The sequence below is a fragment of the Harpia harpyja genome, chromosome 13 (genome assembly GCF_026419915.1).
Source record: "Harpia harpyja isolate bHarHar1 chromosome 13, bHarHar1 primary haplotype, whole genome shotgun sequence".
NCBI classification, from domain to species: domain Eukaryota; kingdom Metazoa; phylum Chordata; class Aves; order Accipitriformes; family Accipitridae; genus Harpia; species Harpia harpyja.
This window is the reverse complement of record NC_068952.1, coordinates 43108687-43129550: the sequence shown is the minus strand read 5'-3', so window position 1 is coordinate 43129550 and position 20864 is coordinate 43108687. Positions and strand designations below refer to the sequence as shown.

Here is a 20864-nt window from a genome sequence, read left to right as displayed (position 1 = left end):
ATGTTCCATTTTCTTTTTTTCCTCCCCAAACATAAAACCTTTCCACTGCTGAAGACACTACAAGGATTTTTTTTCTCACCATTTTTAAGTACTGTACAGCGCATATCTATCCTTTTGCAAGTGGAACCTTGTAGCTATGGAGACGAAGAATGTTAAATCCAAGCTGAAGATAGTATTTCAGCGGGTGCTTATGGTTGCTACATGTGCCTTCAATGATCTGCTGTTTTCTGTCTCCTGAAGTCTTCTGTACTAATAGCCAAGGCATACTAAATCACCACGCAAATACAGAGTGTACTTTCTACCAGTCACAGCCTGGGACAGCACTATCATGTTCAGTACAGTCTTTCTGATTTACACCGTAACCAAGAATCCCACAGACAACACGATAAACAGTTTGAGTTCTGCAAAGTTGCGCAGCAGCTTAACCTGAACAGAGTAGCGGAATAAAATTGTTCTGGTAGTGCGATAGCACCTGGAAACCAGGTGAACTGGGGTCCCCTTGTGTTTAAGGCCGTGTGTAACAATTGACATCAACAGGAAGAAATTATGCTACACTGACCTTCTGTAACAGACCTGGGAGGACTCTTCAACTTTTTATTTATCTGCCATAACCCAAATTATCCAAATTTCTCCCAAACAACATCACATATTCCCTGTCTTCTGTGCACTATGATCGTGATCCAAATTCCGTTACAGATTATGGTTTCATTACATGCACTTTCAGTTATGGCGTGCAGATTCAGCTGTCTTCCATATCATCTTGGTGTAAATTAAACAGCATTTTATTCAAGCTAATGAAACTTCGGTGTTGTTAACCTTGGGCATGAAGAGAAGACAGCCTTTCAGGTCAAATTAATGCTCCTTGTGACAGCCAGTGAAAATCAAAATAACTTTGTTAGCATCACTTACTTTCTTTGTATACTGCTAGCAGGAAAAAGAAAACAAAACAACACACCTTCATTCACATGGTACTGGTAGAAATGACAAGGGTATGACAGGTGGTTTTCTTTTTTGAAGACAACACTGCTCCAGAGAAAGCAACCCCAAAACATACCCTTTTTTTTCTTCCCTCCCCTTAGCTCCGTGGTCCAAAATCAGCTAGGGAATTCAGGTGCAAAATATGAAATATCTTAAAGATGCCCTATTGTCAGAAAGCGAAAACATCCACTTTTTAAAAAATCAGGATCCTAGAACTGCAGCCTGCTCAACACTGCTGAACTTTTAACACACCTTTCATACTACCTGGCTTTCAAAGACATTGGTCAAAATCTACCATAGTCAAATCCAATTTGCATAAATGGAGATGAACAGATTTCAACAGGCACATTAAGCACTCTCAGGTAGGATGTCCACAACCAAGGAAGCAAAATCAACCATAGTCCCCTAATACCACATCACGTGCAGGATTAAGTAACAAGTCCTGCAATGTAATTGCGCAAGTCCTCCTTACCAGGTATAAATAAGCAATGGCAGTCACAAGTAAAAACATTTCTTACATACGCATTAATAGAGTCACTGACAATACGGCAATGGAAAAAACACAGTATTTTCTTGCCAAAGCTGAACAACAGACAAAAGAAGCACTGAGAGCTTTTCCTATTTTTATTTCCCATGTTGCTGAGTCAAAATCATAACACGGCCTTAAGCGCGTGAAGCTCTTGACTCCAGTAGAGTCGTCTCTCAAGCTAAGCCTTCACCGATCACTAAAATGAAATAAAAAACCCCCAAGAATCCCCCTCTCCCAACCCAGATATTTGCAAATGTGCTGTTTGACTTGGGGCCTTTACAAGGCTCTAGTTCAGAAGAGCTAGTAAGGCAGCTTGTGTGTTCCTGCTTCCCCAGGAAAACACCTAAGTGCCTAACTCTAAGGTGATGCTGCAGTCCTGTTGTCCCCTGGTTTACTTGTGAACCAGACAGATAACGCAGAAAATCTTTGGCATTATCTTTAAATAGGCCACAAACCCCTCAAGGGTTGGGGTCTGGAGTAAAGAGGTTTCTGTATTTATTTTTAAAACAGAAAAGGTTCTTAAACTCCTCTGTTTCTACCAATACATTAAAAAAGAGACTCTCTTGTAGCCACTGCTAATAAAATGGGTGCAAACAGGAGGAGAACAACACTCCAGATGCCTTTATCATAGTTGTTTACTTCGACTTCATCTGTTTTTTTAATAAGTCTGAATTATTCAAAATAATCACCATCACTTCCCTGAGTGTTGTTATTTAATGAGATAAGCTTTCATACTGAGCAAACCCAAAAGCAAAAGAATCTCATTAATCTTTCTAGCGTTTAGAGACACCTCAAGAGCTTCAAACATTTACCTCGCCTTCCCAGCAGCTGAAATGGTTTTAGGAGGATCATGGTTCATACCTCACATTCCCTGGAGCCAGAGATGGTATACGTGCAGGGCCCAGATCCATTAACCGATACATCCATGGTCTCAGAGTTTGTTGGCTTGTAGTCCACGTAATACTCCTGTAAAGGGGAGTTCATTTGCCTTTCAGACTCTCGGGCCTTTTTCCTGCGCCTCTTCATGAGAGAGTGCTGCTGGAGCTGTTTCATGCTGGCTGGATAGCGCTTCCACGACACGTAGATAACCAACAAAATCATGGCCACGGAAAGAAAGAGGGCCACGCTCCCAGCGATTATTTTGTGAAAGGAAACGTGCTCATACTCTGGTTCCACTCCAGGTGTTGGGAGGTCTGCAGAAGGGCTTGGCATAACAGACGTCGGCTGATTGCTTTCAAGTTTGGAAATGGTAGGTTTAGGAATGAAGACAGGTCTCGGGGGGGTTTTGGGTGGCTGGTACGATCTCTCAGTAACCACCACCTGGATTTCAGCACAGATATTATATGTTTCCACAGCATCGCTCACTTTTTCACCCTGGATATGTTTAGGGCCTGCACATATCATAGTGCTCTCTTTGTTTCCCTTGAAATTCTTAAGCCAAGTAAACAGAGGGCAAATGCTTCGAGTACATTCCCACATATTTCCGGACAGAGTGATGGAGATGAGCGAGATCCATGTATTGATGGTCTCCTGAGAGATGTTGGTGAGTTTGTTGGAATCCAGGTTCAGCTTTTGCAGGTTGGGGAGGCACTGGAAGGTCCCAGGCTCTATCCCTGTAATGTCATTTCCTGATAAATCCAAGTTGTGCAAGGAACTCCAAGTCCACGTTAACCCTTGGCTAATAGACCGGATCCTATTCCACTGCAAATAAATCGAGCGAAGGTTGAAGAGGCGTGGAAAGTGGGCAAAATTGATCTTAGAAAACTGGTTGTGCTCCAAGTGGAGCTCTGTCAACTTCAAAAGGCCAGCGAAAGCATTACGGGATAAGCTCCGCAGGCGGTTGTAGCCCAAATCCAGAAAGTCAAGGTTTCGGCAGTCTTGGAAAACTCGGATCGGCACCGTTTTCAGCGAGTTAGACCGCAAATGCAAGATCAAGAGTTTACGAAGGCCCTTGAACTGCTCAGACTGCAACACCTGCAACTTGTTGTAAGAGAGGTCCAGATTGCGGAGGTTGGGGACCGGGTGAAATGTTTTGTTGTGCAGATGGGTAATTTTGTTGGAGCTTAGAATTAATTCCTTCAGCCTGCGGATCCCCTGAAATGCATCCTCATCCACGGAGCTGATGTAATTATGGTCAAGATAAAGCCATATGAGCTGATTCAGGCCCGCAAACTGATTTGATTTAAGCTTCTGAATGCTGTTGTACCGTAACGATAAGCCTTGAGACCCTCCAGAAATATTCTGAGGGATGTCTCTGAATGCATGAGATTCGCAGTACACAATCTTGCCATCGCATCTGCAGTTCTTGGGGCAAGCTCGCTGAGCCCCCGCAAGCATAACAAACAGCACCATAGGAAGTAGCACTAACAACACACTCATGCCTCTCAGCTGCTTAATTAAATGGAAACCTACAATATTAAAGAGAAAACAAATGTGCATTGTAAAGCTATTAAGATAAATCGCCAACAGATTACTAACGTCAATGGGGTTTCTAATAAAGCATTAGTGAAGCAGCGGATTTTGAAGACAACCTGTTTGCCTCCTGTCTTGCACTTTTTGTTGTGCAAATTCCTGTCCTTTGAGTTTCTGGCTTGCCACCTCTCCTACCCCGCACCATCACCAGTACTACTCTTGTTATTCAATTACTTTTGTGTGATTTATGATCCCTTAGAAGGACCAAGAGCCTGTTCTCTCTTCGCTTTTCTCCTGTACATCATCTCTCAGTGTAGCTGGTATATCCTTATCGCTAGATGCTGAGGTTTTAACAATAAACATATTTGTCAAGTCACTGTGCTGAATGCTCCATAGTGCTGGAAAGGAAATGAGCCAAAGCTTCTGGTATTTATGTGCTGCTAAACGTGTTCCTTAATAGAAACAATTGCAAGTCCAATTCCTCCAAAAATTACTGCAAAAAGTGAGAAATCTACCTGTCATTAAGTTTGATCCATCTTTAAAACATGTGTTTATTGTAAAATTAGACACTAAGTAAAGGCTTTACTTTTTTTCACCGAGTGATTTGTTTTTAAGAGTAGGTTTAAGTAGGTTTACTCATTATCTTCATGTCCCTAAAATACGTAAATAGATGCACGGAAACGAAGTTCAACCCTATAGAGAAGTATACCGTATGACACTAGTATGGGACCCCAAAACCATGATAATGGTAGAGACATATTTCTTTCAAATGAATCATAGTCTTAACACATATTCATTTAAAGTTATCTACATGCAGCTGTGAATACCTTAAGCATTTATTATTTTGTACGTACATTATAGACTCTGTGAAAATAATACACACAAATACTTACATATAAACACTGCCTTAGGAGCAGCAAAACACAGAAAGTTTAAGGGATATACTTCTATTTCAACTCCCCCCTCTCTTCCACAGCTCTACTGATTTTAAGATTCTGCATTTGAGATGTCAAATTTATCATATAGTAGCAGTGCCGTTATGTGAGGACAGGCGCATTTTCCACATTCTTTGAATAATTATGAAAGGGGGTGGAGGGGTTGTCAGAAAACCCAACATACATACGCACGCTTTCCTTAGCCTGTAATAATTTTAGGACTGGTGCCTCTGTCCAGAGTTGCAATCTTGCTAAGAATTAAAATGCATTCTTCCAACAGGAAATATTTTAAGGGCCGGTGTCTCCTCTATAAATAATTACTTTATTATTTGTCACACACACAAAACCAACCCTGTGCTGCAGTTATTTAATCCAATTTTAAACCAAGGGGCAATCTGCAAAATAATTCCTAATCTAAAATGCCCCGGACTATGTGTCTCTGCCTTTCACTTTAATTGTTAGATTTTTAATTTAAATCCTCATCTTTTGCTACTGCCTATGTGCCAGCAGCAGCCAGCTAGAAATATGTTCTGGCTGTTACAGACTTGGGGGCTGGGGGGGGAAGGAAGGAGGGAAATAAACCTGTCACACTTGAAAAAATAAGACTGGCAGATGACTGCTGGAAATCTAGCAGCAATATTAGGGCTATCTTTTCAAAGACCAAACAAGCCTTTTCAAAACCACCTATACAAGAAAATCACCCCCTCCCCTTTGCTTCCCACATACTGCAAAGTGTTAACAGTCCTCTCTGACAGCCTGAATAATACCACTACAGGCTCATCGAATATGAATATAAACCCAGAAGAAATTTTGTGTCAGCGTGCCTCATGCATACATGTACTTATCTATACGTGTGCAGGTGTGTGGGTGGGTTGCACAGACAGCGAACGTACTCTCTACAGCCCTTAACTCGGTGCACGCATTTACAGATTAATTACATATAAAACCACTGCAGGAGGAAAGGTGTGTATGTGCGTGTGTGTGTGGGAATACATTATCTAAAAATACAATAGCAAGTACAGTGAGTCACCTGGCAAAGGAATGCGCTGCTGCTGTTTAGACTGTTTCCCCCTCTCGAACAGCTAATAATCCAACTGAAAAATATACTATACAGCTGCAGCTGTGCTAACAAACAAACAAGAAAAGTTCACTTACCCATCCTTTTGTCATCAACAAACGTCCTCCTTTTCCTTTCTCCAGCTGTTTTCTTCTCTCTCTTTCCTTTTTTGCTTTCCCTTTGCCTCTCTCTCTCTCTTTTTAAAACTGGTCTCTTTTCTTAAACCATCAGAATCTTCATGTCACAGCACGGTTGCCACTCACATCACCGCCATCCAGCGTGCATGCCAGTAACCCACACAAAGTTCCCTAGAGAGGACAAGCAAGAATTTTGGGGATGAGGAAGGGAAAGGATAGGGAAGGGGTTGGGGGTGGGGAAGACAGGACGAAGGATGGGGGGGGAGCGTGTGGGGGGGTAGGGAGGGACTCTAAGCTCTGAGAGCCATTGTGTAAGTCATCAGAGAACCATCAGCGTTAAGTGGCAATCTGCAAGTAAAAGCTATAGCAGACGATGAAGGTAAACCAACTTCTCTGGGAGAAATAAAAAAATCTTTCCCGGTACCTAGCCTTTCTCATGCTGCTGCCTTTTGCCATTCCCAGACACAGCAATCCATCCTCCAGCTTCCCAGTTCCTGAAGCAGGCAGGCCTCCTGTGCTGTGCAAGACCCCAGTTTAAAAGCTATGCGGGATAGGTTTATCCATTTAGCTGGTCAGGTTTAAAGTGTTTTGTAGCTGTGCTGAGAGGCAGCTCTTGTCTAATTCAGAAGGCTTTCCAGAGAGTGATGATGCTTTGGAGCTTGTTGGTGCTAATGTTCTAGTTTGTGATACACTGAGTGCCCTCCACTGGAGAAAACAGATCACACATTAAAGGCATGAACAAGTGATCCTGTCATTGCTATGCAGACTTTCTTCCTTCAGACAAGAAAATTAAAGACACAGTATTGCCTTGCCCACCGTCATCCCTTCCCGGACACCTTTGCCTTCCCTAGATTATTAAATGTTTGTATTGTGGATTTTCTGGCAGATGGTGTAAAACACTAAACAAAACACCTGTTCCCTGGGTATCTGGCAACCTGATCTTTTTCTAATCCACCTGACCTGCTTATTTTTCTTGGGCAAATTCTAAACTGTTTTTCTTTTCCTGTATTCACAGGGTGAGAACAGGAAAAGGAACGTTTGCAGATTAAAAGTGAAAGTGGTGTTAAGGGGGGGGGGGGGGCAGGAGACGTACAAAGTGATCATCCACACAAAAGGCATTTAATTGCATGCATTAAATCCAAAGGTAAACATACTGAAAACAGCTTGGTGGTTCTTTTTTAATCTAAGTGCCTTTTAGTCAGAAAAATACTGAGTTCGATAAGCAATGCAGAACTGCAGCTGCAGAATTAGTGACACCTTTTTTTTCTTCTCGACTCCTCTCCTCCCCCAGCTCTCCCCCAGTCAGAAGCGGTGACTTCTGACAGCCAAGAGTGCCCGTCTGGATTTCAGCAGACTTCAGCCACAGACCTGGCGGTGGGGTCTAGGGTACGACGCTTCGACAGCGTTTCACCTCCTGCTATTTGTCTGGCTAGCTTACTAAGGGCTTGAATTAATTCTCACCCCGTTCAACAGAAAGATGTCAAAGGGATGTGGAGCAAGTGCAGTACCACACAGCGCTCCTTCAGGTTAGCGCTGGTTAGCCCCATTAACCAGAAGCAGCAGAGAATACAAGCCTCAGGGGAGTCCCCCCCCACCCCCAAACGTACCATTTGTGGTTTCAAAGCAAACTCAGGCTTCTCAGAGGGCAGCACTGCGCTGATCCCTAACATTTTTAACCTGGGTTCCTAAAGCTTATGTAGTTGTGCTGCCTGGCCAGCTGCTCCCTCCTCTCCCTGTGCTACATAGACATCAGGTATTTTGAAAACAATTCCCCACCCAAATCTTCAGTTTAGACGCCAAAATGGTGGAAGTACTTTTTATCAAGTCTGTCAGGAGCTAACCATTATGAGTTATTTATTTTTAAAAATATTTTTTAAATATTTCTCATTATGACTAGAGTACCCTGCTCAGCATTTTACAGCCCATATCCCTTGAGGTTTCTGTGTATTACTACTCATAATTCCACTCTCTAACAAAAATGAAAATTGCATGAAACTCAAGGTCAGATTCTGAGCCCTTTTATTTTAGTTCCTTATTCCTGGCTTAGATAAAAACACCATTGCTTTCCGCTGCAATCCATTACAAATGAAGTCACCCCTGCCCGGCCCCAGTACCTGGTCCCCTGCATGATCTCCATCGGAGCAAAAAGGTTGGGACACAGAATGGGCAAAGTAGTTCAACCCTATTTAAAAAAAAAACAAAAACCCCACAAAGCAATCCACAGAAGCCAACTTTTTGTCCCCTGTATCTGCATCCAGACTGCAACATCCCAAAGCTTCTGAATAAAAAAATCTGGTTTTGTTTGTCCTGTTATGAGAATTCATTGCTATCTACAGATGAGAGATCGATTTCTGTAAGAAAAATATTATAATTAATCACTATTTTTATTCTGAATTGGCTAGCAATACACACACGTCCCTCAAACAAGATTCAGAACTTAATTATCATAAATGATGTTGAAAGTACTTTTTTCCATATCTCTATTAACTACATCTGCATTACAGTCAGTATCACTTTAGCTAGCATTCATATTTATTCATGATATAATTTCCTAATAAAGGTAAAAGCTAAAGTGTGCAGTTATTACACCTTGTATTGATAATTCTCCAGGAAGAGTCCATTTGAAACTTTGCCAGATCTGAGAGTGAACTCAGGAGAGAGATGTCTAAAGAAACTGTACCCATTTTCAGGGGATGTCTTTTCCTGGATCCTTTGATCCTACGAGAGCTGAAGTAGCATTGTCATAAGCTGTCCTACTGCAATATACTCACTGAGACTCAAAAGCCCCATGTTCCTACAAAAAAGTTTTAAATAATTTTGTTTTCATCAAAATCCTGTGATACTGTAATGGAAAATTTCACAAATTCCAAACCAGAACACTGTAGTACCTGAGCTAAAACCAAGTGAGCTTTCACTCTACAGCATAAATGTGCCCCCCCCCCCTTTTTTTTTACATTTTCTGATAAAATAGAAAACAAAACCACTTGAACATTTGCCAAAGAGGAAGAAATGGGAAAGTTTTAATCAGTCTAAATAAAACCTCACAGAAGAAAGGAGGATGAAAACACCTGTTTGTGGTTTTGATCCATTTCTTTAGAGTGGCGAGAGGTACGAGGTCTCTGCACACAGCTCAGAGAAACCTGAAATGTTCTAAGTGCTCAGTTGATCTTCATCCAACTGGCAAAGTTTCCTGCCACCTGACCAAGAGTTACCTAGATACATTATCCATACTAATAAGTTTGTGTGTCATGGGATCTATAGTTTCTCTTCCAGGACAATGGATCTGTACATGTCTAATTAAGTTTTTGATCAGTATCAACAGTTATGATTATATATGTCAAGTGTGTACATATATATATACACAAACACGCACACATACAGTCAAGTATGCTTGGAATTTTAGCCTTGAGCCTTTCAGCCTACCAGTTTGTTTCCATGCACAAATACTTAAAAATTAACAATAACTAGTATTTACATGGCACGCCCACTTTGCAAAATGTACCAACACCAACAACCCTCACAACCTGCCTATCGGGAAGAGAAGAACATACCTGTAATTTCCTGGAGTACCAGCTGTTCAGCTACTGGAGATTTACAGCCTTGAATAACTTCTCCTAGTAGCATTGGTGGTAGAACTACTGCTGGAAAGGAAATGAGCTAATGCTCTTTGGCCAATTTCTTATTTTCTGCCTACGGAGACCTCTAAGGTTTGCACTGCTCCTGCACAGTCTATTCAAAATACTCCTTAGTGAGAAAGACATGAGAAAAAATAAGCAAACTTAAGAGGTGCTTGGGCCTGTCCAAGGTATTGCCAGATCCACGTTTACAATGCTCATGACTCAGGCAGCAAATAGCACTTTATATTTCCCCTTGATCTACTCAGCCATTAGGTTGTATTTGAGTTGCATTTTCAAGGCTTTACAAAATCGTTTAGGCTTCTTGGATAGATTTAGAGGTTTCAGGCACAAAAACAACAGTTACAGTCATCCAGACAGAATATAAAACAAGAATCCTCCCCAAAATATTTCCACAATAGACCCATAATTTCTGCGATGACCTCCATTTCATAAAGACGAGTGGCCTTTATTTGAAATCCACAAAGGCTAGCAGAGCCACCCAATTCCTGCGCAAGTTGCCGCCGTGTATAACAATCCGCACTGCTAAAGGGTTCTAAGTCAGAGCTCTTCGGCAGAGTCTGTATTCAGCTTGAGCCCTGCATCAGTGCCTTCCCCTGACCAACTTCAACCTTACATCAGCCACGACAGGCACACATAAGCCTTTACTCCCAACATCTCCTTTTTTATCAGGTGCTAATGTAACCTGCCGACGCGTACGACAGCTCCCCCAGTGTGCAACCAAAGACACAACTCCGATACAGCCTCTAACCAAAAAATTTTTGCTTTTTAGTATAACTAGGAAGGCTGATACGACTCAAAGCATAGAATCAGATTGTCTCAGCTGCGGTGATCCCAGCTTCAGCCTCTGCATCTCATCCAAGATGGCAGATACCACTCCAGGACAAGCTGGACTCCACACTAGCCCAAATACTGGTTTTAGATGTCTTGAGCTTTTTTTCAACCATTATTCTCACAGGCATATCATCTTCACCAAGATGTATTTCCTCTTTGTTTAATTAAGGTTTTATTTAAATTTTTCTCAGACTTCTAGTAACTATTTTTATTTATAAAATTATCTGTTTTGTGACAAATGTCTAATCTCAGCTCTAATTGCTTTTAAAGCATCTAACAGCCTTAGCAAACCCAATCTAAAAATAAACAGGCAGCCCAACAATACAAATACTGCATATCCTAAGATTAACTAGAGCATAACTCCTCCTCAGATGCAAGCCCTGTTTTTCTATCCAAATGCCAGTTCCTTAGTTTATGCCTCTAACAAATAGTTTGCATGATCATATATCAGAATTTGCTGGCAGCATGATATAGCCAAAAGATGATTAAGATGTTCACTGCTGTCAACATTTGGGAGACTGAACTGAAAAGATGGTTGCAACCACAACAGTTCGACTACCCTCCATGTTAGCTGGGTGTGTGGTCCACTGGACAAAGTGGAAAACAAAATGCTGGCACTGTTTTTCTGGAGAAGGTAGAAGGCTACCTGTAATCCCCAAGTGCTATCGAGGCAGAGAAATATTTAATTAAAGATAACAAGAAGTAAGAGACCATTCCAGCTGGACAATTACTCAACACAGGACTGACTACGCACTTCATTAAGAGACCGTTAGAGGTACAAGTCATGTCCATGTTATCGGGAACTGCATCTTTAAGCAAATTTCTTCCCAGCTCCGGCATTCAGGGTGAGGAGTTGCCCGTTATCAGGCAGGGGCTGTTGCAATTGCCCACTCATTAAAGGGAATCTCACTCTACGCTGTGAGTCCAAGGAGACTGCTGGATAGAAGATCTTACCATGGATGCGTCATTACTTCCAAAAGTGCAAAGTACTTCACACACTAAAATGTTTATGTTTCCCAGCACTGAGGATACAGGGAAGATTTTGTTCATGCCCTCAGTAGGGACACCACTACACACAGCCCACTCACATAAGATCTTGCACAGACATGTGGGATCTTGTTCTCCTCTAATGCCACATGTTTTGCCCTCTTTGGCCTCAGCTACAGCACTCTCCCATCAGTCACTCTTTCCAGCTACTTAGCATTATCGCCAATGGAAGTTATTGACAGCTCCAATTAGCCTGTTTAGCTTTCAAGTAAAGATCGTCAAGTCACTGCATTCAAAATGAACTTGACAATTCTATAGGCTAAAAATGTGTATAAATTCTCCAAGCTAATCTGGCACATTTTGAATGAAACAGATGTGTCCACATTTGGTGTGTACGAGTAATGTACATACACAGATAAACAGGAGTCTTTACGTATGTAAATGGGCGTATGTATTTCATGAACTAGCTTGCACATCAAATTTTGCTTAACATGTACTTTGCACAATGCTGCCGAAACGAGAAGGACTGCAGACATCTGTATAAAGTTAATTGGCAAGCCTTTCAAAAGACAACTTCCTTCAATGCAATTTTACAGGCAAAACAATAATTAGGGGGGCACAACTTTCTGATTCTAAGGTGTCTATATTGAGTTTTGTAACATATCTGCAAATGAGTGCCAGTTAAGGACAATAGGGAAACCGGACCCTGCTTACCTAAATAGTTTTAGGAGGGTTCCCTGGAAAACTGAGCATTGGGGGTGAGCCCAGAAGCAGGTGCAGGAGGACAGGGACAGACAGAGAGGGTGTGTTCATGCATGCATTTCAGTTCTCCAAAGTAATCGACTCTTTTATACTTGAGTGACAGCATGAGCCAAATCCATCCAATATCTGCTTCTGCAGTTTCTGACCCACAAAGACTCCTAAACCTTCTGGGTTTTTCTGCTATGAAGGGTTGTCGCAATCCTGTAAAGATGACACCCAGCCTCTTTGATGACAGAGCCATCCTCTCCAAGAGTTGTACTAGCACAGCTAAACGGATTTAAAAAAATCACGTCCTTCGCCCATGTTTCCTAACTAGTAAAACTTTTCAAGAATACACTGGTTAATAAAGGCACACAAGAAATCACCACATCTTGCTCCTCTGCTTATACAGCAGCTAGCATAACGGGACAGTATTTTGGCATATCTTTATCTCATTAATACATTTTAACTCATGGTGAGCATTTCTGTAGGGATGACACCTTTCAGTACAGATATGTGAACCAGCCAACAATAACAATTCAAATCACAGGATTAAACGCTATGAACTTAGGGTGGGTTTTTAGGGAAATGAGAACATGTTTCACTGTATCATCTTGAACACGATTGCCTTACTTTTGTTAACATTCAGCTCCAGTGGAAAGATTTGGTGATAAGGCCTACTTCGAGTCAATTTATCTGGGCTGTATTCACTTGCTTCCTTTTAATCTGGTCTCATTCACCAAGGCTGAAACAGATACACAACTTAGAAAGCAAATGCTGCAAATAAAGCTAGCGTGCTTCTTTGTTTCAAGTGCTACTGAACTCAGACCTTGGCTTTTCCTTTCCCCCTCTCTCCCCACTGCTAGTAAACTATGAATAAATTAGCAATTGGAGTGTAATGGCTGGAGCAACTTCGTTAATATACTGTCATCCTGTGCAGAGGTACAATTTCTGACACTGAGGCTGTAATGTCCTGTGAATTATTGATGGAACTGGATACATCCAAGTTCTTACCTTCAACTCTTCATATGCTAAGTGTTTAATTGTCAACAAATTCATGACCACTGCCATTTGGCTGGTATATTAAAACCAGCACACAATAAAACCCTTTCTGGATTCCTGAATGTGTTTCTCCACTATTGAAGTATTGTCGATTTTAATGCAGCATATACAATCAGCAATACTGTTCCCCCACCTGTATGCATGGTGTCATGCATACAGTTAACAGAGAACTTGGCAGCTAAACAGAGATGCAGAGGGAACATGACTGTCTCCCCATCTGACAGATGAAGAACTGAAACTTCAAAGGATTGGCATGCCCAAAGTCTCACAAAATACCTGTACCAGACTTTGAACTGAACTGGCACCTTGTCAGAGTCCATCCCTGGCTCATCCACAACTATCCTTCTTGTAGTTCAACCAAGCTCTCAAGTTGCGACCAAACAAAAAAAATCCCTGCAGGATACGGTCAAGTTCCCTAATCCTGGACTACATTAAATACTGTAGGTTAAAAGCCATACTGCCCATGAGCCACAGAAAAAGGAGGTGAACAGCGATAGAACAAGAGGCAATGAATACAAGTCACAGGACAGGAAACGGCAACTAAATGGAAGGAAGGATGTTTTCATTGTGGGGTGGTCACATACTAGAATAAGCTGCTCACAGAGGTTGTGGGATCTCTACCCTTGGAAATATTCAAAACCAGACTGGACATGGGCTGAAGTAACCTGGTCTAGTTGAACTGCTTTGAACAGGCGGGGCTGGACTACAGATGTCCAGACATCCCTTCCAGCATCAATTACTCTATAAAAGGAAACTAAGCACCCGAAACTTTTAGGGTGAGTTAGATACATACCTTAGTGCTTTTGTATAATTCTATCAGGCATCAGTCAGCATGTTCAGCAAGTAAACAACTCTGTAAATCAGGACTGAAGTTCCTCATATGATGCTCTCACATGAAAGGGTAGGCTTTCAAATGTGAAGTACCCACAACTGGAACCTGAAATGGAAAAAGAAAACGCTCAGCACTCAGTAAGTTTCATTCTTCCAGAACTCTGAATGACCTGATGGGTAAATAAACAACAGATGAATGCTTCAGTTACTGTCAACAGTTAATTCGCATTTAAGTGAAAGATTCCAACTGATTTTAATTTGATATTTAATTGGATCTCTATGCAAGTATATTCAAAACAGGAAGTAGCCCCCAAATAGGATTTTTTTAAATCAGCGTTTATTTCATCTGACATACACAACCTGGAATACCATAAGCATTAATCCTTGCTATGGTTTTCATTTGTTCAGGAATTCAGAAAGGCTTTCTTAATTTTTTTCCCTCGTCACCCTACTTCTTATGGTCCTCAAACCCTGTTCATAGGAAGTTTCCAATCTACTTAAGCAGATTCATGACCCAGGTGATCAAGAGGGTAGACACCTACTGTAAGTACTTGCATTGACTATAAACTCCACAGACATTACCAGCAAGTTGTTTTCTCACTAAGATGAATAAGAGCAGGAAAATACTGGCCTCTATCTAACTATATATTGAAATTGTACGTAAGTGTCGGTATAGTACATTCACACTGCGGGCAGTTTGTAGAACTGTGCTTAAAAGGCAAGACAGAAAGGCAGGCTACTAAGCATGATTTGCCAAAAAAAGACGTATTTCTACAAGCTTGCCCCTGCTTAAGTCCTAGTGTGGGTGCAGGGACCCCAATCACAGAATCATTTAGGTTGGAAAAGCCTTTTAAGATCGTCGAGTCCAACTGTAAGCCAGTGAAGGCTTCTATTAGTATTATCCCACAAACGCACTTCCAAGCACCAGCCATAGTATGAAATCTGTTTCTTTTATGCATTCAGAATCTGTGCAAAGGTAATTTCCTTTTTCATTCCTTGATTTCCACAGGAAAAGACTGAGAATGGCAGCCTGTAGCTGTTCCCCTTCTGAAAAATACTAGCAGAGGCCACTGGGATCCAGCTGCTGCTGCTGGTCATTTTTCCTGCATCATTAACTTCTCCTCCCTCCTTGTACAGCGGAGTGGAATGACAGCTGAAGGTTTTGTGGTATGAAAACTTTCTGATCCTGCTTTCTCTGTACCCATTGATGTCATCATGGCAGGTATACCTGCTGATCAAAGTTAACAAAGATAAGGCCTTATCATCACTAATTTTCATGCATTCGCACCACTTGTAGGTGTCCTACTAGAGATTTTTCTCACTACGGAAGAATGGTGCTATTCATTTTTTCCACAGACTGCAGTGCAGCCTAGAGGCTTCAACCCAAAGCAAAACCTCACTGAGGGTATGAAAGCACACCAGGCTGCAGAGTACTTTTTCTGTACGTTGCTATCTATATGATTGTTATTTAAATATAATATTATTTATTGTTTATATTGCAATGGCATTTAGAAGTCACCATCATGGACAAGGGTACCAGTTACTGTGCAGACAGATTAAAAGATAGCATTGTTTGAGAAGCTAATAATATAAACGAAAAAAAAGCAAGAAGTGGATATAAACAAACTTGTTCCTACCACAGAAAAATAGGAAACAGAACTGATCAGTGCAATACACAGTAGCATCACGCATAGTTAAAATATTTAACTATTTATACATTTTCCACAAGGAAAAAAAGGAAACAGAAGAGTTTCAGAGGAAAAAAAAGCGATCATTCTTACAACAAATAACCCACAAAATCCTGTCTCAACTCAGGGATTCACCTGGGAAAGTATCATTCAGCAGGTTTTGGAAATGTATCTTTCATAGCGTGGCCAGCAGGAGCAGGGAGGTGATCGTCCCCCTGTACTGGCACTGGTGAGGTGACACCTCGAGTACCGTGTTCAGTTTTGGGCCCCTCACTGCAGGAAAGACATGGAGGTGCTGGAGCGTGTCCAGAGGAGAGCAACCGAGCTGGTGAGGGGTCTGGAGCACGAGTCTTACAAGGAGCGGCTGAGGGAACTGGGGTTGTTTAGTCTGGAGAAACGGAGGCTGAGGGGAGACCTTATCGCTCCCTACAACCACCTGAAAGGAGGGTGCAGTGAGGTGGGTGCTGGTCTCTTCTATCAAGTAACTAGTGATAGGACGAGAGGAAATGGCCTCAAGCTGCGCCAGGGGAAGTTTAGATTGGATATTAGGAAAAATTTCTTTACCGAAAGGGTCGTCAGGCATTGGAACAGGCTGCCCAGGGAAGTGGTGGAGTCACCATCCCTGGAGGTGTTCAAAAGATGTGTAGGTGTGGCGCTTAGGGACACGGTTTAGTGGTGGACTTGGCAGTGCTAGGTTAACGGTTGGACTCGATGACGGTAAAGGTCTGTTCCAACCGAAACAATTCTATGATTTGATGTTCTTCCTTATTTAAAACTACTAACTAGTGAAATTTATTGCCATAGGCTCTCATGAACCTGCACATGGAGTTTTTTCTTTTTAAGGTATGGAACTTTATAGTGATTACCAACGCCTTCAAATTAATAAGGAGCAAAACAATATCCAAGTGTTTTGAAAGGGGGCTAAATCATCTTATGTACATCAACCTCTTATTAATGGGTCCTAGAAGGAATATTTCCTAGTGGAGAGAATTATCCTTTATCTATTACATCATTTCCCAAAGGAGTTACTATTACCAGCTGCTGAAAAAGAGGATCCAGAACAATTGCACCATTTGTATTCATCATTGGGAAAATACTATTTGGAACCCTTCTGGAGCATTATGTTTACAAAGGCTGTAATTTCTAGCTTCAATATTCCTCCAATAAGACTGCCCTACCCTAAGCTAGTTAAATATAAACAAGTTTAACCTAAGGACCTCATATGACAAGCAAGTCCTAAAAGACGAAGCTTCTCTCAAATTTCCTTATGAAAAACTTATTTTGAACGCTTGAGTCATTACGAACAGGGACATGAAAAAAGGCTGAGAAAGCTCCCACAGGAGGCATGAAATGTGAAAGAAATACCAAGTGCACCAACAGGAAAATTTTGCCTTGCCACTTCTCATTACTACAGCTATTATCAGCGAGGTTAAAGCCTTGTCCAGAGCACCCTTTCCAGAGGCTGAGCATCCTTAAAACCAATTGACATCAAGGGCACTCAGCACCTCACAAAATCAAGCCTTACTTCCTCAGAGTAGTTACCAAAGAAGCCTCTTGTACAAGCACAGATTACACTTGGAATAAACAACTGAACACATTGTATAGGAGAGATACTTAATGTAGCTTTTTTTCAACTTGAAGATAATTTACAATGCTACAGTAATACATGGGCACTTACTGCAAGCCCCCTGAATGTTTTCAGAACAAAAATGAAAATAAAACCTACGGCCGATTTACAGAATCCCTAATCTGCATTTCTGAATGCTGCCATCATATATGAAATGCACTTGAAGGCAACTTGGGCCAAATTCTGACTTGAGTTATCTAGGAGTAAATCCAAAGCAGCTCATGGCAAATCCTGCCCCCCCTCCCCGGCTTCAAAAAAGCAGTGGAAAAACTCACTCTGTTTAGAAATAACTCCACCTGTTTCAGCACAGGCTTTCTAGCATTTCTCGCTCTCATTGCTAAGCGCATTGGCATGAAGCAGCTCATCTACTCCTGCTGCTGATTCCCGACCTGGAGTCACAATTCTGTGGGTGTGCCATCATAACTATTACCCCCATGGCAGCAGGGGCATCAGAACCATTGCCCCCACTTGCAGGTGCTTTCTGGTAAAGCCTTCTTAGAGATCTGTAACTGTACAAAACAAATCATAGGCTATGTGTTGCAAGCATTTATCTGGAACTCGCAGCAAGACTGCCTATTGATTTGACCCTACCAATTTTTCCTGTATTAGGCAAGTTTGGGTTGGGACAGCTGCCTGGACACAGGAGCCATTTAAAACATCAACAGCTGCTGGCAGCCTTTCACTAGGTGTTAGGTTTTTTCTACATATGCTATTCCTTTAGAAGCCCCACGCACAACAAAATCTTCATCAAAATCCTCCGGGACAGAACGCTGAAGCACTCTGCCAGGAGAGCACACCCTGCGTCCCTCTCCTGTTCACTTACCAACCGTATCCTGGGCTGCATCAAAATCAGCGTGGCCAGCAGGTTGAGGGAGGGGATTCTGCCCCTCTGCTCCGCTCTCGTGAGACCCCCCCTGCAGTACTGCGTCCAGCTCTGGGGCTCCCAACACAAGAAGGACGTGGACCTGTTGGAGCGAGTCCAGAGGAGGCACATCGAGATGATCGGAGGGCTGGAGCACCTCTGCTGGGAAGACAGGCTGAGAGAGTTGGGGTTGTTCAGCCTGGAGAAGAGAAGGCTCCGGGGAGACCTTAGAGCAGCCTGCCAGTACCTAAAGGGGGGCTACGAGGAAGCCGGAGGGGGACGATAGGACAAGGGGTAATGGCTTTAAACTGAAAGAGGGGAGATTGAGATTAGATGTAAGGAAGAAGTTCTTCCCGGTGAGGGTGGTGAGGCCCCGGAACAGGTTGCCCAGGGAGGTTGTGGCTGCCCCATCCCTGGCAGTGTCCAAGGCCAGGTTGGATGGGGCTTGGAGCAACCTGGTCTGGTGGAAGGTGTCCCTGCCCATGGCAGGGGGCTGGAACTAGATGGTCTTTAAGGTCCCTTCCAACCCAAACCATTCTATGATTCTATGACAGAAGAGTGAAGTAGTGCAAATTATCAGAAGTAACCATTTAATCACTAAATAGTAGAAATCCGAACCATATAACATTCTAAAGAGTACAGAAAAATGGAGATAAAGCCATTTAAAAAATAAAACATATTAGCCAGAAAAGGGAGTGAAAGTACCAGCAATGGTCACCCCTGTTATCTACACGTTTGTCAGAGGAAATGCTTTGTTATTCAAAAATGGTGGGTAATTGTCTGTACAATTTCATCCTCCAGGACTTAGACTGCACTAAGCCACAAAGCCTTGCTTGTAAAGAAATGTATTGCAGTTGAAAAATACTATATCCTTTGCTATTCTGCTGCGTATACTCATTTTGAGTAAAAGCAAGTAATCACACAGTCTAAGAGACTGTCACTGATGAACCCTGAAATAGCCACTTAGCAGAAACCACAAGCAAAAGCGAAAATAAAGGTCATTTATTTAATTTTGAAATTTACCTCACTCCTTGCAGTGTACTAAATAAGCTATAAGGGTGACAATTAATTGAACTGGATGCACATCCTGCCAACCAGGGAAAAACCCCACCTTTTACTTGCCTCTAACCTTTCTTATGTTCATGACAATGTCTGCATTTTCTCACTTTAAAAAACAAACAAGTCAATGTAAGCATGGCTGGAAGGCTAAGATGATTACAGGATAATTTGTGTTTGCAAGAGCAAACAAAATCAATTGCAATTGTTTAGGAACCGAGCACATTAAATGGTGGTGAAAAGATAGTTGCTGGACTTTTACAACATGGCTCTTTTTAATCCCAACAATGATAAGGGATAGACTGACAAACACCCTCAGGAACTGTTTTAGAAATGGACACGCTATCCTATCCACAGCGGTAATGGAGGAAGTTGTCTGTGCCTGCTGCAGGTGAAACAAAAGCGGATTTGGACAATACTTAAAAACCAACAACAAAGACCCAATCCCTCCTGAAAAACAATATGAGAGAGAGAGAAAAATTGATTGGTTCAGGAAGTCAATTGAATTCTCTGTTATAACAGATTAAATACAGAATTACTCAATTAACTTCAGATTAATTATGCCTTTCAGGTAAACATGATGACTGTCATCTTGGCTAACGTGAGGCACTGAATCATGAGGTATCGAATCAACTGCTTCTCACCCTGACAAGAAGACCTTGTTAGCAATCTAAAAAGCCCAAATCATTCCCCTTTGCATATATATACCAAACGTCTTCCACTGACTGGATACACACAGTTCACAATTCCTGTTCTGTCCTGTAGATTTCACTTGTTTTTTTCTAAGAGCTGCTCATTCTTGGGGGGCGGGGGGTGTTAAATCAAGTACATTGTTGCCCAAGTTTTAGTTACATACCATGTCAATTTTAATTTTTGGTCTCTGCTTGAAACTAGAAATGTGAAAAGAAAACTAGATCAAATCAGAAGCACATCAGCCAAGGACAGGCAGAGAGCCGGGACTATTTAGCCTCAGGAAGAGAAGGTTCAGGAGAACGTGCCTAAGTACCTGATGGGAAGGAGTCAAGATGACAGAGCCAGACCCCTTGTGCTGCCCAGAGACAGGACAGGAGGCAATCGGCACAAACTGAAACATGGGAAAGTGCATTTGAATGCAAGAAAAAGCTTTTTACTGGGAAGAGGTTTACTATGAAGGGTTTTTACTTTAGAAGAGGTTGCCCAAAGAGGTTGTGGAGACTCCATTTTGGGAAATACTCACAACTCGGGAGGACACAGTCCTGGGCAAAACGCTCTATAGCTGATCCTCCTTTGAGCAGGGGACTTGGACTGGTCGATCTCTAGAGACCCCTTCCAGTCACAACTGTACCGTGGTTCTCTGAGAAGGATTAAAACTGCAGCTCTGTATGTTGGTAATCCACCCATAATACACATTATATAGGTAATGAAGGAACTTCAAGGTGCCTGAGGAACGAGAAAAGAAAAAAGTTCTCAAGTAATGTGTCTCGGTTTAATTATTTATGGTGATGCTTGATGGT

At 42.0% G+C, this 20864-nt stretch overlaps 1 protein-coding gene across 3 annotated transcripts in view; it reads right to left on the bottom strand.

Annotated features, from left to right (window-relative positions):
* The window catches only part of LRRTM4 (leucine rich repeat transmembrane neuronal 4), a 383248-nt gene that overhangs the window by 220586 nt on the left and 141798 nt on the right, over positions 1 to 20864 (bottom strand). The window contains exons 5-7 of one of the 3 annotated variants that reach the window (XM_052806492.1): positions 14101 to 14244; positions 6010 to 6219; positions 2369 to 3915 (exon numbers count right to left, since the gene is read on the bottom strand). In XM_052806492.1, coding sequence (XP_052662452.1) covers positions 2369 to 3915; positions 6010 to 6013 — 1551 coding nt within the window. In that variant the 5' untranslated portion in view covers positions 6014 to 6219; positions 14101 to 14244. Of the gene's footprint in view, positions 1 to 2319; positions 3916 to 6009; positions 6712 to 14100; positions 14245 to 20864 lie in introns of those variants that run through there. The other 2 variants (XM_052806493.1, XM_052806494.1) reach the window with 2 other exon arrangements.